This window comes from Zeus faber (assembly GCF_960531495.2).
Source record: "Zeus faber genome assembly, chromosome: 9".
NCBI lineage: Eukaryota > Metazoa > Chordata > Actinopteri > Zeiformes > Zeidae > Zeus > Zeus faber.
In genome coordinates, this window is record NC_137197.1 from 13,382,784 (window position 1) to 13,405,367 (window position 22,584).

General features: G+C 44.1%; 2 protein-coding genes across 3 annotated transcripts; one reads left to right on the plus strand and one right to left on the minus strand.

The window, feature by feature from the left end:
- Positions 1 to 1,138: 1,138 nt before the first annotated feature.
- On the minus strand, positions 1,139 to 6,240 carry msantd4 (Myb/SANT-like DNA-binding domain containing 4 with coiled-coils). Of its 2 annotated transcripts, none has more exons than XM_080007430.1 (4): positions 6,001 to 6,240; positions 4,685 to 4,780; positions 3,966 to 4,241; positions 1,139 to 2,755 (listed from the first exon to the last, which is right to left on the minus strand). In XM_080007430.1, the coding sequence occupies exons 1-4, from the start codon at positions 6,106 to 6,108 to the stop codon at positions 1,952 to 1,954; spliced, it is 1,284 nt and encodes a 427-aa protein (XP_079863556.1). In that variant the 5' UTR covers positions 6,109 to 6,240; the 3' UTR covers positions 1,139 to 1,951. The 2 variants fall into 2 exon arrangements, with proteins under 2 accessions (XP_079863556.1, XP_079863555.1); XM_080007429.1 differs by having other exon boundaries at positions 4,669 to 4,780; positions 6,001 to 6,115.
- Positions 6,241 to 8,387: 2,147 nt separating this feature from the next.
- aasdhppt (aminoadipate-semialdehyde dehydrogenase-phosphopantetheinyl transferase) lies at positions 8,388 to 21,989 on the plus strand. Its single transcript, XM_080007259.1, has 7 exons — positions 8,388 to 8,656; positions 9,562 to 9,672; positions 10,084 to 10,222; positions 11,128 to 11,249; positions 12,533 to 12,694; positions 20,674 to 20,742; positions 21,326 to 21,989. The coding sequence occupies exons 1-7, from the start codon at positions 8,513 to 8,515 to the stop codon at positions 21,488 to 21,490; spliced, it is 912 nt and encodes a 303-aa protein (XP_079863385.1). The 5' UTR covers positions 8,388 to 8,512; the 3' UTR covers positions 21,491 to 21,989.
- Positions 21,990 to 22,584: the final 595 nt, after the last annotated feature.

Here is a 22,584-nt window from a genome sequence, read left to right on the forward strand (position 1 = left end):
TTCTATTTACATTGTGGTTGGTTTAATATTGAACACAAATGCAGTATAAATTGTTGAAATTCAACAGTATATTAAGTATTACACAATTTTACAAAACATCCAAGTCTTCATGTTGTATAAAAAAATTGTAATTTTTTCTCAAACGACCACGACAAAATTGAAAAAGTAAAACAGGAATTGAGAGGCAGATGTGAGATTACATTGATTCAGAAGACAACATGGTCCAAAATCCCAATGTTGCAAAAACAGTGGAATTAAAGACGGGAAAACCTAATCCGTCAGCGTTTCACTTGAAATCATTTCAACTCCTGGCTAACTTTAACATAACTACTCTAACATCCAGCACCCATTGTCTTTCTTTGGAATGTGCAGTTTTTAACACAATCAAGGTTTTGTTTTTTTTGCATTGTCTTGTTTATTTATTGATAATATCATACTATATATATATATATATATATATATATATATATATATATTATATAACAAAACACCATACAATGCCATTCAACGTACAAAATCATAACCACATTGTGTAATTGTGTGCAAAAATATCACACCCAACACAGAAACTGATGGTATCAAAAAAATAAATACAAAAAAATGCGTTTGTGAGGGTTCCTTTTGGCTTTGAAAATACATGAACATCAACACATACATTAACAGACCTGCCAACCTTGGGAAAATATTTCGAGCACTACAACAGTTTAACAGGGAGTGAACCGTGGCGTTTGAGTTACTGCAGCTAAATTACTCTGTCAGTTAACGCGCCGTAGTCGTCTCGTAACGAGGCTCATCACATTGTATGTGAGCTACTACAGCTAACTATATACAGTATACAAATTCATATGAGGATATACCCCTTCAAATGCATCATCTTGTAAGGTTACATACTTATCTAGATATAGGCAGGTACAAAATGCCAGCTGAAACTATGCAAAATTATAATATATATATATCTATATATATATATAGATATATATATATAGATATAGATATATATATATTTTTTTTAATTATTATTATTTTTTAATATATATATATATATATATATATATATATTTTTTTTTTTTTTTTTTGTTATTTTTATTTTTTGCATAGTTTCAGCTGGCATTTCGTACCTGCCTATTTTGACCAAGAACTGCGTGGTTGGTACACAAAATGGGTGCAGGCTGGCAGGTCTGCAGTAACTTAACATCGTAACAGCAAACATACAGAACAAAAGCGGTGATCCCTACTCTCCTACCTTCAGATATTATTCCCAATGTTTTGCTTAGGTTTTTTGTTTTTTTCGTTTTAAATAGGAAAGGGAAACTGTATTCACCGTCTGACATTTTTTCTGGACCACTACTCCGTTACAGCTACATTTCATAGCGATGAGGGACACATTCATTGTAGGTCTGCCAGTCACTCTAATCACACTAATGTGGTCATTTGCTAAATGAGGCATATTCAGACTGGGACTGATGTGCTGTTGGCCAATAGATCCTTCATGTGCATACATTAAATCTGCATCTGCTTGGTTGGCGTCAGGCTTTAGCCAAAAGCAAGAGGTCACTTTTCGGAAAGGAGTCTGGAGTTGGACTCACTAGAAGACTCGCTTCATTTTGTAAATACCTTCTATCGTAAACAGTGCAAGGATGTAAAATAAAAAAGAAAAGGCAGTACTGACAATCCATCTCCAGAGCGTACAAAAAATATTTCGGGACACATTTACCGCGCATTACAGGAATAGGATTTCCACTTCTCCTCATCCAGATTGGCAATGAGGCAATGTGCATGTTTAATACTGATCAAGGATTAGTGAGTAGTGTAGATCTTAAGATCGAAGTATTTGCTATCTATAGACAGCAGGGAGTTAGTAAAATAAATACATAAATAAAATAACCAATAACTTAAAAAAATAATCACCACTGTGTGAAAGGCCAGTCCCGACTGGATGATTTGGAGTGCATCACTTTGCCAGTCTCTCTCTCTCCTCCCTCTCCCTCAGCCTCAGCGACGGCTGCTCTTTGTGCAGCTGCATTCTCTCTCTCTCCACTCGGAGGCGCTCTCGCTCTATCTGCAGCCGCCCAGACTCGAACTTGAAGAACTGCAGCCTCTCGTTCTCCAGCTGCAGCCGCTCCTTCTCCAGCTTCAGCCGCTCCGTCTCCAGATCCACGGCGGGCAGCCGCGTTTTGCCCTCCTCGCGCTCCCTCTTGAGGTCCAGCGTGGAGGACGAGGAGGTGGAGGAGGAGGAGGTGGAGGAGGAGGGCGGGCCCTGCTGCGGCGGCAGCGGAGACGAGTCGGCGTGCTCCGACTGGCTGAGGAGGACGACCCGGAGGCGCTCCCGCTCCACGTGCAGCCGCTCCCTCTCCAGCTGCAGCCGCTCCCGCTCCACCTCGCACTGGTGCAGCCGCTCCTTCTCCACCGCCAGCCGCTCGCGCTCCACCGCCAGCCGCTCCGTCTCCACCGTGAGGCGCTGTCGCTCCACGTCCAGCCGCTGCTTCTCCACGGCCAGGAGGAGCCCCGTCTCCGCGGTGTCGTGGCCACAGGTCAGTCCGGCCGGGCCGTGGCCCGACGGGCTGAGGTCGCGGTGGTGGGTGGTGGAGGTCGGAGCTTTGGACGACGAGCTGAGCATGCCCAGCTCGTCGATGTGCGAGAAGACCTCGGGCACGCGGCCCTCGCCGCGCGACTCCACGTCGGCCAGCAGCGAGGGGAAGCAGTCCTCTTCATCGATCTCCCCGTCACCGTCCACGAGATCCCCATTTTCATCCAGCTAAGCAGGGGGCGAGAGAGGGAGACAGAGAGAGAGGGCATCAATGTGTGCACACACCACCTGAATACAAAATAATTCTGCCGTATCAGCATTCTGGCAGCTAAGCGATGGCAAGCAATAAATGTACATTTACAGGGCACTTTCCTTTTTAACTCACTGTCACACTTCCCCTCCTTGATATTTAAAGTGTCATTCACTCATCGCCATGTCACTTTGAAATAATTGGTTTCCAAAATATATCTCGGATTCATTCCCACACAATAACTGTCTATGTTCAAAAGGGAAAAAAGTTGATGGGGTTGCGAGGGGAGATGGTCAGGATTAAAATGCAATCAGTTATCTGAATGTTTTTGATAAGACTCCAAGTTACAATATAAAACGAGTGAAATAATTGCCAGAATACACAAAAGGAGATAACGGAGCTGATTAACATCCGGCAAAAAAAAAAAAGAAAAACAGTGCAATGAAGAGTCAACGTGTCCCACAGATCAGATCATCTGAACGGAAAGATTTGACAGAAGATGTCCCAACTGAAATTGGAAATCTTGTCGATAATATTATTCGCAGTGGCGTGCAAGTTCTTCTGACCACTTCTTTCGAAAAGGCTTTTTTTTTTTCTTGAGAGACGTGTGAAAACGGGGCTCAACCTGCTGCGCGGGCGTTCTGTCAGTTTCGCCGTTTGAGTGACGGATGAAAGCAGGCGCTGCTATGGAGATGCCCTGTACATTACTTGGTGTGCTATTGTTAATTGCTAACGCTTGGTCCCCATCAGAAGGCGATCGAGACCGGTTTTTACCTACATCTGCAAGGGCCGTTTCTGAGATTTGCGGAAACGCGGAAAGAGAATAACCTGAGTGGTTAATATATTGCAATTGATAATGTATTTGGCCAAAAAGGTCACGACTACCCAAAGCGTCAGTCGGTTCCAAAATCCACCACGTCAATATAGGTGGCACTATCCTTGCAGAAAGATAAAATAAACATCAATTATTTTGGTTATTTTAACTTTATATAGCTCAGATGTATATAATAATTTATAACAAAAAGGCATTTTAAATGGGACTTGGACTAGTAATATCTCATCTATATCTCTTAGTTGGGTGTCAAGTTTTATATCCATATACAGAATGGGATTGTTGAAATATGATTTTTGTTATTATTATTATTGTGACTTATTATCATCATCATTATTATAATATGAGGCATTTACTCTATATTCGGCGTCGTCCTCTTCTATCTTCACCGAGTGGCCGCTCGGCTCCCCCAGAGCCACCAGGTCCTGCCAGTTGCACTGGTTGTCCTTTGGGAAGCCCGAGAGGTCGAGCAGCTGGTCGCACCTGGAGCCCAGCACGGCGGCTTCGTGCTCCGGGGAGGAAGCGTTGTATTCCGCTTTCAGACCCAGAGAGGAGGCGGCGGAGAGACTGAGCTCAGCACGGAGCTGTTTCCTCTTCATCAGCGCCCGCCAGTCCAGGTAACGCCGCTTCACCTGAGGGGGTGAGATGTCCTTCATTCATTACCCACAGCACCATCATTTATCCTGTGGAAAGTGTCCACATTTCGTATATTTTCATATAGTGTATGTGACTATTTCTGTTTTGGCTATTTGTATATACAGTATTTGACAATTCAATTTTTATTTTATCTTCTAGTTTATTCTCCATCTTTTTTGGACTGTTAAGCTTTTTTTCTAGTATATGTAAATGTACCCTGCGGAATAAACTGTTTCTGATTACACTCAATTAAAGACAATTAGACTCTGCTCTAATTTAACTTATTTCTATCTTATCTTAAAAAAAAAAAATCCATTTGAGTATATATTTTTGTTCAAACTCCCCAAATCCTGGAAGTGTATCTGCCCACAAATCTACTGCTGATGGTGTCGAACATGATTTTTATGAATGATTTACACATACATGTACACAGACACACCTCTGCCGCTGTGCGCAGTTCGCCCTCTCCCAGTGCATTGACGCCTCCTGCCACCTCCTCCCAGGCCTGTCGCTTCAGCTCATTAATAGCCGTGTTCTGTTGGAGGAAACACATGATAAAAGCATGTCCATACACCTCAGAGGGACTGCTTTTATCCGGAGGTCCTGAGTGTTTATATTGTTATTCCATGTAATAATATTCTATTTTTTTTTTATTTTTATACTGTGTGACTTTTTGCTTTCTTTGTCAAAAAATAAATGAAAATAAATGCCGTACCCATTTCCCTCCATAATCATAATTCATAATTATGGCTTGGTACTGTTTAAAAAATAAATAAATAAATAAACAAATAGATAATATGAAAACACGATACCGATACAAAGACCAGTACCCCTAAAATGATACCGATACCAACAGAGTACTTCATAAATACCTTCTTTTTTCGCAGCATTCAGCTGCGAAAAATGCTGCTCCTCCCCATCCAAATGATTTTTACACAACACATTTTGAAAGTGATCAAATTATTGAAACATTAATTAAATAACTGTACAAAGAAGTATTTTGGCAGTGTAATATTAAACAAATATCCAGTACAGGAGGAATGACCACAGCGAGGAAAATCTATTTCGCTGTTCGTATGGACACCCGCCTGTTAGTTTAAGACGGACGTGAACATTTTTTTGGGCGACTTGTAGCTGCTGCGGTAGTGAGCCAATCACACGTTGCACCAAGTCGAAGGACGCCTGCGGTGACTGGTTGCGAGCGACTCCATACAAAGAGTCCTTTTTTCCGCAATCTGGGTACAAAAACGATTGAATGCAGGTATCGTTTGACTGGAGAAGTTTTGATACTACTAGGTATTGGAATATTTTGGTTAAGATTATTATTATTATTAAGGACCAATTCCCAGCCCTTTACATAATGTTACACTTTCAGCAGATAATGTACAATAAATGTAGCTCCTATAAGAGTATAGTATAGTGTTATACGGCCGTCTATCGAGTAGCATAGCATAGTATGGTATAGATTCTCAACATGGATTCCAGATCCGTCAAGAGGTTCTAGGGGGTCCTCTGCAGAATGATTAATAGTTAAACTTCACCATTAGAGAATGTAGAATAATGACTGTTTAGATCCTAGTTTCATTGTTATTGCTCAAACTATTGTATTGACTCGGCGTCCCAGAGACCAAATCAAATGGGCTCCATGGACAAATGCGCACCACATTGAGGGTGCTTCCGATGGAATAGGTTGAGAGTCACTGCGGGATAGCAGAGCATAATCTAGTATTTCAAAATATAGTAGAGAATAAACACCTGCTGCCTGGAGAACAACACGTCCCGCCGCTTGTGGATCTCCCTGATCAGCGTCTGAGTCTCTCGGACGCTGTAGTTGCTCTTCCTCTTCCTCTTCAGCTGCTTCATCTGCAGGAAATCCAGCCTGCCGGCGGCTGAGCGGGGCCCGGACCCCCCACAGAGAAAGGCGGAAAAGTAGAGAGAGAACGGCGGAGGGGGGCGGGTGCAACGAGAGGTGGGGAAGGAGGGAGGAAGATTGAAAAGGACGGGGCAGAAAGAGAGGGACCGGCAGGAGGGGCGAGGTCAGGGAGGGAGCTGTTGACGGAGAAAGTGAATGAGAAAGTTCATGTGAGGACAGAGAGGGCAGGTGGGGGATATATGGAAGAAAATGGTGTCAAATGCACAAAAACAACAAAAAGGGAATCATATGATGTATTATTATTTATTTCTCAGGCCAACAGGTGTAAGCAACAGATGAGATGTGGGAACACACTGGTCCCAGTGGAGACATCATTTTTTATTCCATTGCTTTATTACTATTGCCTTTCTATCTATCTATCTATCTGTCTGTCTGCCTGCCTATCTATTTATCTGTCTGACCGCCTGCCTGCCTATCTGTCTGTGTGCCCGCATGCCTATTTGTCTGTCTGCCTATCTAGCTATCTGTCTGCCTATCGATCTATATGTCTGTCTGTCTCTCTGCCTATCTATCTATTCGTCTGTCTGTCTGTCTGTCTGTCTGTCTGCCTGCCTGCCTATCAATCAGGCTGTCTTTCCATCTATCCATGTCTTCCAATCTGCTGTGTCTTCTGAGGCTTTTGCGGTTATGAAGGCGTCACACAGGAAACACGTTTTCTTTGAAAGGTTGACTTATCACACTGACAGTTTACAGTTGAGTCACTGAAGGTGACAGCACATTTGGTTGCCATGGTAACGCTCAGGACCACCTCACCCTTCCTCGGGGAGCCGTAAGGAAACGTTCCCAAAGTGCACTGAGCTCGGGAGGACCTGGGCGTGAAAAGGCACGGCTGGCATCCTGTGGGGAGAGAACACAGTGCACGCAGGGGTAAACTTCGAGGTTGAGGCCGTCTTTTAAACTTCTATACATTAAAAAAATAATGACAACTTTAAACTTGCGCATTTTTTGCTGAATTGATCGATTTTTCTTCCGCTCCCCCCGTGTTATGACATGACTGAACCCATAACTACGCTGTTACGATCAAGGTATTTAATTTTGTCTATTTCTTTCAGGACACTTAACTGAGCCTTAAACCCACGTCATATACACGTAAGTTCAGCTTTTTTTTTTTTTTTTAACAAAAGAACCCATGACATCATGATTCCTTGTTTTAAAAGAAGTTTTATCATTCACAGTATAGGGCTGTCGAAATCATGACATTTTAGTTGGCGATTGATTGTCATACAAATGGTTGTGATCGACGATTTAATTGTCATTTGTTGATTTTATGTCACTCTATAACGGCATGAAGGTAAACATAACCCGACACGTCTGTTGTGGCAGAGCCATTATCACCCCCCCCCCCCCCCCCCTGGCTCATGGAAAAGCACCTTGTACACATTATATGGATCGTGACATTTTGTTTCAACCGTTGGTTTTAAAAAAAATAAAATAAAAAATAACCCTAAAAAATGTGGACGCAATCCCGTGGCTGTGGAACGGGGCGATTTCGCCAAAAAAAAAAAAAAGAAATCGCGATCCGCTAAAATAATCGCGATCGCTCTACCGGGCGGCACAAGGTCACGTCTCGACGGGAGACGGTGCCCTACACGGTGCCCTACACGGTGCCCTGCCCTGCCCTGCCCTGCCCTGCCCTGTCCGACCGAACCCGCTGCTTTGTGCGGACGCGACGACGACCCGTTCGGTCATTTCGATCCCATCGCGCCACGTGTTTTACTTATTTCCCCCGGAACTACAACGCGGCGACGGTAGAGCGCCCGCTCGTCGCGAGTCGCGCGTCTCTGCGTCGGCACCGGCTTCGCACGGGGAGGGTCTCGATGTAAATGTTAAAAAAAAATAAAATAATAATAATAATAATTAATACATATAAATAAAACAAGAAGGCGAAGTCAACGCCCTCGCGCCGGCGTTGCAACCCCACGGCGGACGCGTGCGAAGGGACCGACTCACCCCGTGGAACAAGGACATTTAACGCGCGGGTTTAAAAAAATACAAATAAAAGAAAAAGCCCCAAAAAGCCGAAGCCCGGGACGGCGGCGGCACGCATTTCCGGGCGCACGGCGAGCAGCTCTCCGATTGGCGGACTCGGAACCCACGCCCACCGGCGACGTCAATCCCCCCCCCCCCCCCCCCGCACCCCCTCCGACGCTCTCGGACGCGCGTCGGCTCCGTCTCTCCGCTCAACCCCCCCCCCCCCCCCCCCTACCGGCGCACGCTTCGACGGGAGGCGTCGGGGCCGAGGGGCGCCGTCCCTCACCCGGCCCTCGACGCCGCCGCCGCCGCCGCAGCAGCAGCAGCAGCAGCAGCAGCAGCAGGCCGAGAGCGTGTCCGTGGATGGGGTCGGTGCGGTGGGCCTTCCGGTGCGGCGACTGGACGCCCACCCGGGCCGAGTGGCTGCGCGCGGCTCGGTGCGTCCAGCGCGAGGAGAAGGACAGGGTCGGACAGTTCGTTTTTGCCAAAGATGCAAAGTCCGCCATGGTGAGTGAGCCCCCAACCCCCACCCAACCCCACCCCCCAACCCCACCCAAAAAAATAAAATAAAAATAAAAATAAAACATCCCCTGGAGAATGCGGGCATCGATCCCGCTACCTCTCGCATGCTAAGCGAGCGCTCTACCATCTGAGCTAATTCCCCGCGTCCGGAGAGCGCGACTTGACGCCGCCTGAACACTCCCCCCTCCCCAAGCCCCATGTACTCCCTTCAGGATTCGAGTGGTGATCTGTCGCGTGATATTAAAGTCTGTGAGATCGTTTTACTTAAAAACAACAACAACAACAACAACAACAAAAAAGTTTATGGAGGCTTGAGCCGGTGTAAAACATTTCAAACCGGTTTGATATGTTTCCAAACGCCGGACCGGACCGGACCGGTGTACCGACCCTTACCACGGGGTGTCGCACTTGCCTCAGCAGCCGCTACCAAGCTGGTGTCGGTAATGCAGCTCTACACTAAATAATAATAATAATAATAATAATAATAATAATAATAATAATAATAATAATAATGAGAAGAAGAAAAGAGCAAAGCGGCTCCGCAATCGGCGGGAAGGCGGAGTGACGCGTCGTGCTCTTAATTCCTCACGACAACCATTCTACCTCACTTTTCTTCTTCGATATGGACGGACATTCCCGGGAGACAGCAGCTATCCCCCTCACTTCAAGTGACCAAAAAAAAATAATAATAATACGAAAAACAAGTCGATTGTTCGGATGGAGGCAAATTTAGACGAAAACAAATTGCAGCACTGTTGTCGACGGTAAAGAGTGATGTGTTCAAAACAAACGTTCAAGTTGTGAGTGGAATTCTGGGGCCCTGCGGCGTAATCCGCCCAACGCGGGCCTTCTTACGGATCGCCGCTTTAACCCTTGCTTCTCTCCTGCAGGCTGGCAGGCTGCTGCTGAGGAGGGTGGTCTGCCATAGAATCGGGATTCCCTGGTCAGAGATCCGACTTAAGCGCTCCCCCAGAGGGAAGCCTTACCTGGAGTTACCAGAGGTGTGTCTTCCTCTTTTATTCCCGCAGTAAAGCACGTTTCTGATCCTCAGTCACTAAAATCGCAGATACTCCCTAACCACCCACCCCGGGGAGTGAAATCATTTCCACTTATCTTATTTAATGTTTACTAACTCACTTTGGATTCTAATTTTAAAAAAAACAAAAAAAAACGGGGCGTAGAACGAAACCTAAGAGTTTGACATTGAAGATCAATAGTTGAATATCCAAATGGGCAAATTTTACATAATTGCACCCGATATCATTTTGATTGTACACCTACATAGTTTGCTACTCAGTTAGTGCTGCAGTAAAATTAAATGGTGCCAGCAGTTCCTATCACTTGTAAACATAAAAAAAAAAAAAAAAGAACATTAAAAATGATTGTCATTTTTCGTATTTCTGTGCTTTCAGGCTTCTGCACATTTGTCTCGCTTTGCCGCCGAGGCCGGACGGTGGTCGTTCAACCTCTCGCACCAGGGGGACTGTGCCGTGCTGGCCGCAGAGCGAGGCCTGCAGGTGGGCGTGGACGTCATGAAGGTCGCCATGCCAGGTAAACACCAGAAGCAATGGCCTTCGATCTCCTTCATATAATATAAGGGGCTATAATAAACAATTGAAAATATCAAATATTCCATTCCGAATATGAAATAGACATTTGACTGGCAATAGTATTGTGTAGTCATCCCAAATGCATTCACAAAATCATATTACATTAGAATTGCCCTTAAAACTGATGTTTTTTTCAATTGTAATTTTCATTGCGACCACTCAGTGTCAGCGTTTGTCCACTTTTCGTTACAGAGTTTGTCTCACTCTGTGTATCGTATTGGCTCTTCACATCGTCTGTGGCTTAATTTGACGTTCTTTGAAGAGCAGCTGGTCATCGCAGCCGCCTTAAATAAGTCATCCTCATATCCGTGCTTTGGACTGATTGAAACAAAAACCAAACCGGTGTCATCATTAATGCGTCGTACGCGGTTTGCGTCGTGTATGGATTGGTTCGGCCGGGGTCCGGGTGGCGCTGCACCCTTCTCCCTACGAGAATGACCGTCAGCCGCCAGGTACGACGGGGGGATCCACTCCGTGAGGATCGGAGGGAACGGGGGGGGGGGGGGGGGGGGCGGGGGTTCAGCGTCGGGGGAGGAGATGCTTCCGGAGCGGGTCGGCCAGAACCGTTTTATCCTCCAGCCGGACCGCTTTTCGCCCGTGCTCATCCTCCTCCATCTGCTTCTCAATCCTCCCTTCCTCCCTCCCACATTCCCTCTCTCGCGCCTCCTCCCGAACCTAATCTCCCTTTTCGCCTGACCCAAATCGGTCTCTTTTCTCCTTCTTTCTCTCCACCGCCCCCCACATGCTCTTTCTCCCTTCCTGACTTCTTTATCCTTTCCCTTCCTAACTCTCTCTCTCTCTCTCTCTCTCTCTCTCTCTCTCTCTCCCTCTCCTTCCTCTTTCCAGGTAGCAGCTCCGTGTCAGAGTTTTTCCGCATCATGACTCGTCAGTTTACCGAGTATGAGTGGCGCGTCATCCAATCATCCGGCTCCGAGCGGCAGCAGCTCGCCGCATTCTACCGCCACTGGGTAACCATGGCAACCGTACAACCCTTGTCATCACATTGCTTTACTGCTGGGCCGCAAGTGGTGTGTGTGTGTGTGTGTGTGTGTGACTGCGTGTGTCTGCGAGTGTCTGTGCGTGTGTGCGCACACTAAATAAGTTCATCTTTTTCTTTTTCTACATGTATTCTCTGTTCAGACGCTTTTGTCCAAAGAGACTTACATGCGAGGCAAGAAACAACCAAAGTGTACATCAATCATTGGAACAATCTCTTATTTGGTTTCTCAATACAACAAGACACAAGTGCAAGATATCTGTAAAGAATGGGAATAAAAATATTATTGTGTTATTAGTATTTAATTTTTTTTTTAATTGTGCTTTGTATTGTTTTTTTTATGAGAGTGAGTCATAATAAACAAGTGAGGTTAGGGTTAGGAATATTGGTTTTTAATTTTATGTCCATCTCGGGATCCTTGGAGTGCCGGCACACCAAGAATTAGTGTTCAGGTTAAGGTTTGGTCGTAGGGTTTTTTAAACGGGGTCCCCCTCGAGGCGGGTGCACGAGCATCAGTGCATTGGAGCCCTTCTTGTGGGGATAAAAGGTATGGGGTGGGGGTGGGGGTGGGGTTGGGGTTGGTCACACAGTTTCATGCAATGCGAAAAGAGTAGGTCATTTATATTCATGAGCTACATTGTCTTCACTATCTATATATTCCTATAATCTCTTTTCGCACCCATATGAAATGATTGTCGCTCTCGCTCTCTGTCTCTCTCTCTCTCCTCACACACACACACACACACACACACACACACACACACACACACACACACACACACATGCACAGATGGACAGGGGCAGTAATGGCGCTGCTAAGTAAAGATGTTGTGAGATTGCGAGGGTGGCACAGAGATGTCAAGCGCTGATATCATCAACACACTGTTGACTAATGGCAGTGCTCAACGGTTGCCATAGTGATTAGCCTTGTAATGCTGTTATTGTGCCTCATTGGCTGCCGAGCGGCGTTTTTTGGCAAGAGGTATTTTGCACTCAACCTCATCCTTTTCGCACACACACACAATTTATCCCTCTCTACTGTATGCATAATAGTGCTGTACATTTCAAAAGTAATTACCACTTGGGTTTATAAGCTGTTGAGTTGAATTTTCGATTACACACACGTAAATAGGCCGTTCATTGCCTTGTTATAAACACAAACATTAAAAAAAAAACAATATATATTTTGAGGAAACACGTTTTGACGACACCTGCTTCAATTGAACTCATTTCCTGCCATTGCTTTGTGTCAAGGCGCTGAAGGAAAGCTTCATCAAGGCCATTGGGACAGGGCTGGGCTTCAACCTCCAGAGGGTGGAGTTCCACCTCACCCCAGAGCCCATCACGGAGGGCCAGGTGCAGCGCGGCACCAAGATGCAGCTGGACGAGGAGGAGGAAAGTGACTGGGTATTTGAGGTGTGTTCGGTCACGGTCAAATGTCACAAATACCGAGAAGCAAGGCGTGTCTTTCTTTGCGACTTGTCTGGGATTACAAATAACAAACGAGGCAGATTTGGAAATTCTATAGACAGACTTTACACTGTAAACTGTGCACACTGTGTGACTGGCATCCATGCTTTATTTGGTGGTAGATAGATAAATAGATAGATAGACGGATAGAGTGATAGACAGATAGACGGAGAGATAGATAGATACATAGATAGATGGATAGACAGATAGATACAGTTGATAGACGGATAGATAGACAGATTGATGGATAGATAGATAGATAGATAGATAGATAGATAGATAGACGGATAGATAGATAGACGGATAGATAGATAGATAGATAGATAGATAGACGGATAGATAGATAGATAGATAGATAGATAGATAGACGGTAGATAGATAGAGACATACATACATGAATAGACAGATAGATAGACATATAGATAGATAGGTGGATGGATAGATGGATACAGTAGATAGATAGATAGATAGATAGATAGATAGATAGATAGATAGATAGATGCTAGTAGAGATAGTCGTGATTCCAGCAAAAAAAATCAATCATTGAGTAAACAAATGAAACAGTAACGACCTGTTGTTCATTTAAAAGGAAAAATAAGATGCAAAAGTGATTTGTTTGTTTGCAGTATTCATAGACTGAAGTATAGAAGTATAGAATGCTGCATCAAGCGAAAATCTCCACATTTCGAGCTCAATATGCACCATGGCTTTCTGAGCTGCTTGCCACGTTTCTTTCAGACGGACCATCAAGAACAAAGCCAAAAGGAACATGATTCTCAGGGCGAGGGGCAGCATTTAGTAATCCTTCACATTTCAGGAGTCCTCCAATTCATTTCTTTAGCAGAAAACAAATAACAGTTAATGCAGCTCGCAGGCACATTTTCTGCACGTGTAACTGTCAACATCCTAAAGCAGCGGATGCAGCCGTCAGTCGTGAAATCTCCACCGTTTGCCTCGGAGCGACGGAGGGAAAGGCTCCGTGGCGGATGCTCGGTTTTCCTTCTCTCCACTTGAAAGCTCCGGCGAGTGGGAAAGCACATAGAGCGCGTGGCACTTTCAGGCGGCTCTCACGCCAAGACGGGAGATTAGAGGCGCGAAGCCTCACCGTCAGAGAATCCTCCCCTGGCGTTTTCTCCGTCACTTCTCACCTCACTCCTTCTTTCCTCCAAGGCCCTTGGGGGTTGTTGTTCCCCCTTTTCTCCAGGCTAAAACGTACAGCGTGCATCACAAAGGGTGGAATGGGGACTGGATATCACTTGGATCATTAACCCCAGTGTGCCCATATCTTTTTTTTATTCTGCCCTACTTTCCGGCAGCTTTAACCTATTATACCTGAGTAAAAATAATTGACAATTGGCAACACACCCGGTCTATTTTAGTCATATTAGTGACGAATTACATTTTTAAGATTTTCCGTAGTGAGGCATGAAACTATACTGATTCGGCCTGATTCTCACCTGAATTTGTCGTATTGGACAATCTCGTCCGGGGCAATAATGAGGTATTTACGGAGGCGCAGCGAAGTTACGTCACTTCAGTGGTCACGCCTCTATGTGGATTACATTTCCGATAGGTGACGGTTCCATGAAATCCGAAAAGCGTTGGCGTCTTCCTGCGGCTAAATACAATTTCACAGGGTTCTAGTTTTTCGACGCGTTCCTAGCACATGCTAGGAACGCGTCATTCATTCGCACAGTCGGGGCGGACCTCGACGTGGTCACGAGTTTCTATGGATTCATGTTTCTGTGTGTGTCCCAAGTTTTTCGATGGGTTACGATTGCATGAAGCTGGGAAACGGTTGACGTTTTTTTCCGTGATTATCTACAGTTTTCAGGGCACAATTTTTCAGATTCCTTCAGAGAACATGAAAACTCCTCATGCATTCGCCGATTTTCTATCTTAACACTTCCGCGAATCCGGCAAAGTGAGGAGGAACACAACACCGCATCTTACACGGGGATATATTGGAATGCAAAATCTTAATTTACAAAAATGCCAAAGAGATCAATGGAACATTCCCGCAGACGTCAACCAGGTCAGACGGAACAGAGACACACAAATCTCTAACCACTACGTAGCCATGGACTCTACACCAGGCACCGCGCACGATGGGAATAAACATACATAACCACAACCTGCACATTTATAGCGAATGAGATGATGATGTCATAAAGCGTCTTATTCTAAAACTCATCTCGTTCCATTACCCGATTGAAGGTTTTCGAACGTCGGCGTATCGGTGAAGCAAGAAGGTTCGGCTACTTCCGGTCAAATTTAGGCGTTTTTTCATTATTATCTGCTCGTATGCAGATCGATTTGGATGAAACTTGAATCAAGCGATGTTTGTGACGTCCCGGCTCTAACGACACTTCAACCGTGTCCGTGGGTCCAATGGTCGCTCTGTTCCGGACACTTTTCGCCCGAAAAATTGTTAGCACCAACAAAAATCTGAACAATTACAATACCTACGGACGGATGAGTGGATGGAATATTCAAGACCAATAAAGTCTAAGAGAAGTCTTTTGATGAGTGATAGTGAATCCATGAAAAGGGGACTCTATTATGAACTATTGTGGGGATTATTTTGAGAATTATTTTGAGAATTATTTTGAGAATCGTTCGGAGTAGCTTAAGGCCAATAATTCAAGAGAGATAAGGATAGGGTTAGGGTCACAATTATTCACTGAGGAATGATTGTGATACTGAAATATCATCGCTAAATGTTATAAGTAGATAACATTTTGCTTGTTATTATTACAAATAATCGCCTTCTATCAATGTAAAGCTAACTGAGCTGCATGTTGTGTATGAAAGCTGCCATACAAAATAAAGATTATTATTATTATTATTATTATTATTATTATTATTATTACAATTATAGCCTTAAAGTGGAAGTAACTCCTTTTTTTTCTCACCGAATTTAAAATAACGCAAAAAAACCCCACCTGTCCACACCCTTCCGCTACGGCGTGTTTGCCCTCTTCTAATCCCACACTATCCTGTTTCCCTTTTTTCTTACCCTAATTTATGACCTTCTCCCCCTCTTTTTATTCTCCTAATCCTCCTGTTCAGTCCCCCTTTTCTTCCCACTCCGTTCCTATTTCAAGCTCGAATAAACCTCTCCGCTCTTATTTTGAAACGCCATCAGCCCGTGCTGCCTCCTCCCCACCCGCCCCGCGCCCCTCCACACCGGCCCCATGTTCCTTTACACCCAGGAGCAAGCGGGTGACAGCTAATCGCTAAGTGGCGGCCGGCCACTTTGGTGTCCGTCGATATCAGTCAGCCATGAGTTGGTTCTGGTGCCTGTGTGAAAACACAGTCACCAAAGCGGCCTGCTGCTCACCGCTATCAACCCTAGTTAGATGGTTTTGCATCTATGACCTGACCATGGATTTTACATGTAGAATTTATGTGAAGTGAGAGGGGGGATGCAGATATGACAAAATATGGATCTCAAGTGAATGATCATGACATTTTTGTTTGCCATTTATTTTCGTACGGATAATTACGATTACAATGTAATTGTCTATTTTTTTTTTATTTTATGCCACTATCCTAGTCTAGAGAATAGCGCAATGCTAATTGTGCACTAATACGCATCTGTCTTATGCAAAAGTTAGATTGAATATTGGAATATAAAATTGATTGCATATATCATCGAACTAAACAGACAGTTCATTTTCCTCAACTAATATAATGCACCTAATTCCCATTTTATTCACTGCAACATTTCTCATATTGGAGTAAAATTCCCTAAATTGGATTCAAACTGCGTTCAGACGATTATGTAATAATTGTGTCAGCTCTTGGAAAAATACATGTAAATAAATGTGTATTCCGCAGCCAGTCCTTGTAGACTGTCTCGACATAACTTGCATTAAACTCCATTGAATCTCACCTTTCCAAACAAGCCGTCAAACGACCACAAGCTTTTGATGCATCTTTTTTGAGTTGGGCACCAGTGCTGATTTGCTGACCTGCCTATCACAGTCTCTACAGCCTCCTGTAGAAACGACCACTTCCTGGTGACCCCCCGTCACGACACCCGGCCAACCCCTTTTGATCAGGTCACCACACATGTGCGAAGGGACACGATAACTGGTACACAGGGGGGCAAGGAAGGCAAGAAAGAGAACGAGAAAACTAAACCAGTAACCCAGAGAAAACACATCAACACACACAGGCTGAGCAACAAAGAGTAGATCACAAAATGTTTCACTCCCACGCTTGTGTTTTAAATTGTTAATTTATTGAGGGCTATCGCTCCCTCCACCCCCACCTCATATCTTTAATATGATTTTTAAATATTCCTCTCAATTGCCAACAAGGAATGTGAAGGTGTGAAATGAGGACAATTTAGCCAAAGAAAAGAAGGCAGTGAAAAGTAGGGTGAAGAGAGAAATGCAGAAAAGGTAAAGGTCTTATCTTTTGGGACACTAAAGGGCGGGTGGGCCCCCCACCCCCTGGGTTTTACCATGCCTTTTTAGGTTCATGTGCAGTGACTTAAAACATTAAAATAGTATGAGTAAATCTATAACATATATATATACACAAAAATCTATAATCTATATTTTTAAAAATGAAAATTGTCCGGCGGAAGGTGGGGTTACAGGGGACACCTGATGACCCCGGGGTCCTCCACACCCCGTTCACGGAGAAACCCTGTGGCGGGTCTCCGCATAACAGGGTGGGAACCCTGGGTTTTACCTAGTATTTTAGGTTTATGTACAGTAACTATAAAACATTGAAATTGTATGAGTACATCTATAAAATATATTGTATGTATGTATGTATGTACAGTATGTATAAAATCTATAATCTATATTTTTACTTGAGAAATTCTAGTTCTGACTGAATCTTAATACAACAATGTAGGAATTAGACGCTAGCTTTTTCTGTTATTTGCGTCGGTTTAGCGCCATCGCTCTGTGAATTTGGCCCTCAGGGGTGTGTGTGTGTGTGTGTGTGTGTGTGTGTGTGTGTGTGTGTGTGTGTGTGTGTGTGTGTGTGTGTGTGTGTGTGTGTGTGTGTGTGTGTGTGTGTGTGTGTGTGTGTGTGGGCTGCTTGGTGCACGGATACATCCATATGCAATAGGATTATATCATGCAAATACATTCACACCGTGGCTCAGGTGTCAAAGTCAAATACAAGGGCGGTCGTATCCCGAAGATTCTGATCCAGTCAGTCACATCACACACCTCATACACAAGAACCCATTCTAATGTTTTCTAAGATATACTATGTGTATGATCCATCATACATGCTGTGAAAGGGAACACGTGTAAAGCTTAGCATGAATATTTTTGCTTCTGAACATTTTTAATCTCTTTTAAATATAAAGTTAGCACTTATTTGGTTATTTGTTTTATCCAATGCCCCGATATATCCCAGTATTTCACCACTTCCCAAATCAAATGTATCATCCATGTGGTGTAAAGATATAGATGAATGGCTGGAAAGGCTGTAAGAAGTGCTAAATAAAGTAGCGATGAGGCCTGCTTCCAACTGGAGAAATGGACAGTAAGCTGAAAGAGATGGATGGCTTTGTAGTGAATAAATATAACTTCCTCAATAATTACAATTGATGAATGATGGATATAAAAGTTATTATTTGCTTTGTTAACCTCATATTTGTAGTTCTTCTATTACTAAAGCCTGCACTCATTTAAGATTCAGATCAAAAGTCTGTTGGACCCTGGCCAATAAATCCAATGCAAAATGACACCCAAGCATCCAAATATCGTCAGTTTTCCTCCTGCAGTTCAATTCGAGTGGAGTCCTACAAACAGAATGGTTGTTCAGCTCCCTAATGAAAAACGATTTGGAGTGTGACGGTAACACCATCATCACCTTCATCAATATTTACGGACACTTCACCTGAACAATAGTAATTAACAATTCAATGCACGTCCAATCATGCACGATCCTCCGTGAAAGTCAATGTGTCCCTCACTCCTCTGTGCATATCAATGTGAAGTGCAAGGCAGACACGCTGCAAGCTTAAATCGGGTTTTTCCCTCAAAGACATTTGATGCTGATGGTTTTTCTGCGTATAACACGCTTAAATCCAACTGAGATCGTTTTTCAAGACAATTTGACTTTTTTAATTTTTTTTAATTTTATTGTTGTTGGTCAGACATAAGGAAATTGTCATTGCAACAGCAATGTACACATTATAGCCTATAATCTTAAGTGCAGACATAGAGAGAGGCCAAAAGTCCAATGCAGTGGTGTCCAGTGAACAAGGGAGAGGGGAGGGCAGTATAGAAAAACATACCAGAGAGGGAACAAGGAAAAACAAAACAAAAACAAAGGAATGATCAGATAAAATGACAGTCTTGTAATTGCACTTATAGTTATATAACACAGAACAGTAAGCTTTCACGAACATGACCTGTCGAGACAGGTCTCTCTCTCTCTCTCTCTCTCGATAGTTCAAGTAACAAAAGTAAGAAAGTTCTTGCTGACAAAACAGTTTGAGAGGTGAAAAGGTGCTGCCAGGCTAAGTTACAAAAGATGCCTGGGCCTCTGTTGGCTTGAGAAAATAAAGGAAAATGATGAATTGATTAATTGATAAATAAATAATTAGTTACATAATTTATTAATAATAATAATAATAATAAACAGCCTTACAAGTAAAGGCTTTCTGCGGGTTTGCTGCATCTCCAAAACAATTTTACCCAACCAATCATCATCTCTTGCTTCGCTTCTAATTATGTTTGCTATATGCTATGAACACAGTATATAGTGACCGCAGCATTGTCCAAATACATAGCCTTTAGTTCTGAACCCTATAACATTAGGCGAGAAATCTAGCCTCATTGGATGTATGCAATAATTCTCACCCAATAGGCAGGTTGCTCATCGTTGCTGTCTCTGGGTTGAGCAAGGAGCTGGGCTGCATCTTGTAATCCAGCTCCACGGATCCACACTCCATTCTGCCGGTAGCGCATGCATGGCCGGTTAGGGAGATCGAAACTTTATTTTCTCGTCCTTCAACGGTCTCTTTATGTCGGTGCGATCCTTTCGTTCGCGTTGTATTGTCAGTGTGTAGTTGTTGTCAAGCGATATTCTCTTCCCCCTGTAGCGTAGATCGCTCTCACTCCAGGCGGTAGACGGCACCCATTGCTTGGATTGACAGCGGAGGGATTCCACTCGGAGGGATGTAGCTGGGGCGTCCGGGTCAGTCGGCCTTACTGTCAGTGAACTGTGTGCTCCCTCAAGTCGTAGGTCGTGTCGCCTAGTCTTATTCTCCAGCGCTGGCTTTTCCAGGCATGTAAAGCGCAATATGACAGTCTCTCCTCAACACCAGAACATGACAGGGGGCAACGTTTCTTTTGCGTTCTTATTTTTGTTTCTGTGTCCTGCTAGTCACGGCGAGTGCTTTTATTTTAGTGTTGGGTTCAGAAAGCTGTTAAAATAGAGAGACATTTGCGGTAATGGGGGCGGACAGAGCTTGCCTAGAGAGCTGCCATCGCTCAGTCAGCATCGCCGGACAAACACTTGATTTGAGAGCGCATTTCTCGGGGAAGGCTCAATCTCCTCGCTCACACCAAACACACATTCATGACAGTGTGAGTGGATATTGGTTTCCATACATTTAACATTTCAATTATTACCGTGATGGCAGCCGCTTCTACTGTGTGAATGCTACAGTTATCCGACTGATGTCTCACATCATTTCTCTTTCTCTGTATTATGTGCCATACAGATACATACATACATATAAACCTGCGTTAAACCATTGTTAAGGTTGGCATTTCCTTTATGTGTGTGTGTGTGTGTGTGTGTCTGTGTGTGTCTGTGTGTGTGTGTGTGTGTGTGTGTGTGTGTGTGTGTGTGTGTGTGTGTGTGTGTGTGTGTGTGTGTGTGTGTGTGTGTGTGTGTGTGCGCGCGCGTGTGCGCGTGTTTGTATGTGTATCCAGGAGAGCTTGTTGGATGCAGACCACCATGTTGCTGTGGCACTTGGACCCCAAATCAAGCCTGTAGATGGGGTAAGGAACATCATTCCCTTGTCCTTTATATAACCCCCCTCCCTGTGTCCCATGAAGTACCTCTATGACATGGCTGCAAAGTACTGCAAACGGTCTTTGTGGTGTCCCGCAAAGTACGATTGTGGTGCCCCATGCAAACTGGACCCAGAAAGGCCCAGTTGGCCCTCCAGGCCTTAGGCAGTTTTGTAATCCAACAAAGCTACGCATTGAGTGTGGGTGTGATTATTGGGTGTAATTATTGATACAATCACAAATAGGTAGAGGAATTGATTAGGAATTGAACAGTCTATCAAGTTTAGAAAATGACTTAATCAATTACTTAACTGTAATGCAGCCATTACGACAACATGTATCTATATCGTGATATTATGATATCAAAATACCAGACTATATCTTGTCCAGCTAGTATCACAATATTATAACGATTTATCGCTCGGCCCTGCTTTACAGTGAGACGGATCCTTAGCAAGACAATATTGACAAACATGTGCTGCAATAAGTCCGCAGCTGTTCTGACTCAAACAGCAGTGGTTTCCTCCACTCCAGCTCCAACTCAAATCTTTCACTAAACTCCGTCCCGCAGCCCCGAGCGCCGCCGCTCGCTCCCGCTGCCTCCTTCAAGCTGCTGTCCTTCAGTGAGCTCATCAGCCTCGCGACGCCCCTGACTGAGGAAGACCCAGCGTACTGGGAGAGCTTCCAGAGGAAGGCGGAGGCACCGCAGAGACAGAGCAGCACACACACACAATAAATGAATAAAGCTGTGTATTTCTTTCAAAAAGGACACCGTCAATACTGTAAAACATCATAAATGTATATGAACACATCTGCAATAGTTGCTGTGATTTTATATATATATATATATATATATATATAAAATATGGAAGTGCGTGTGTGTGTGTGTGTCCTCTCCAAGCACTTACACACAGTGCATAGCATGAAAGTATAAAAAAAGTTCACATACAGTACAGTACATATAGACATTAACGTCAATCTATTACCCACAATGAATTTCTATGATACTTCTATGATGGCTATTTAAATGGAATCTAATGTCTACAATGTAAGATACTATACTGCATACAGTATGTGTGTAATATAATCAATGATTGATTGAATAATAATGGTTGATCATGTTTTGTTTTCGATCAAGTGCCTCGTCTTGAACAAAGCTGCACGACACAAAACGAATGTCATCTTGATTTTGTGGACAGCTGAGGCCAAAAAATGAATAAAAGTAACGTTGACTACATCGTGGTTTTCAATTCACTTGTAACACAGTCACCGCCGTTGCTCTGGAATCTGCGCCGCTGTTCTCCCTTCTCCTGGTAAGTACATGCCTTTCAGCCCGGAACAGATAAATGATCTCGAAACTGTGAGCGTTTGAAAATGTACTTCTGTCCTACACCCGCTGTCCACTCCTTGGCCATCTGTGACTCTTATCACTCTTTTTGTGTGTGTGCGCGTGCGCGTGTGTCTGCCTGCCTCACATCGCAGACTTTCTCCTGTACATCGCGTTTTCCATCCACCTCCGCTCTCTGCACTCTCCATTTTTTCTCTCACATTCTCCATCTCTCTCTCTCTCTCCGTCTTGCCACCTTGCTACATCTCGCTAATTATCTCTTTCTCGCTCCATCTCCACCATCTTTATATTTTGATTTTCTTTACCTCCTAGCTGCCTCTCTCTTTTTTATTTTTATTTTATTTTTTTTATCTTTTTCCTCTTTCTGTTTCTGCCCCTCCAATTCCCATCTTCCCTCGCTTCACTCCCTCCCCTCCATCTGGCAGTGTGTCTATTTTGGTCGTGGACATTTAGTCGACCATTAGAGGCGAGTCAGTCGAGCT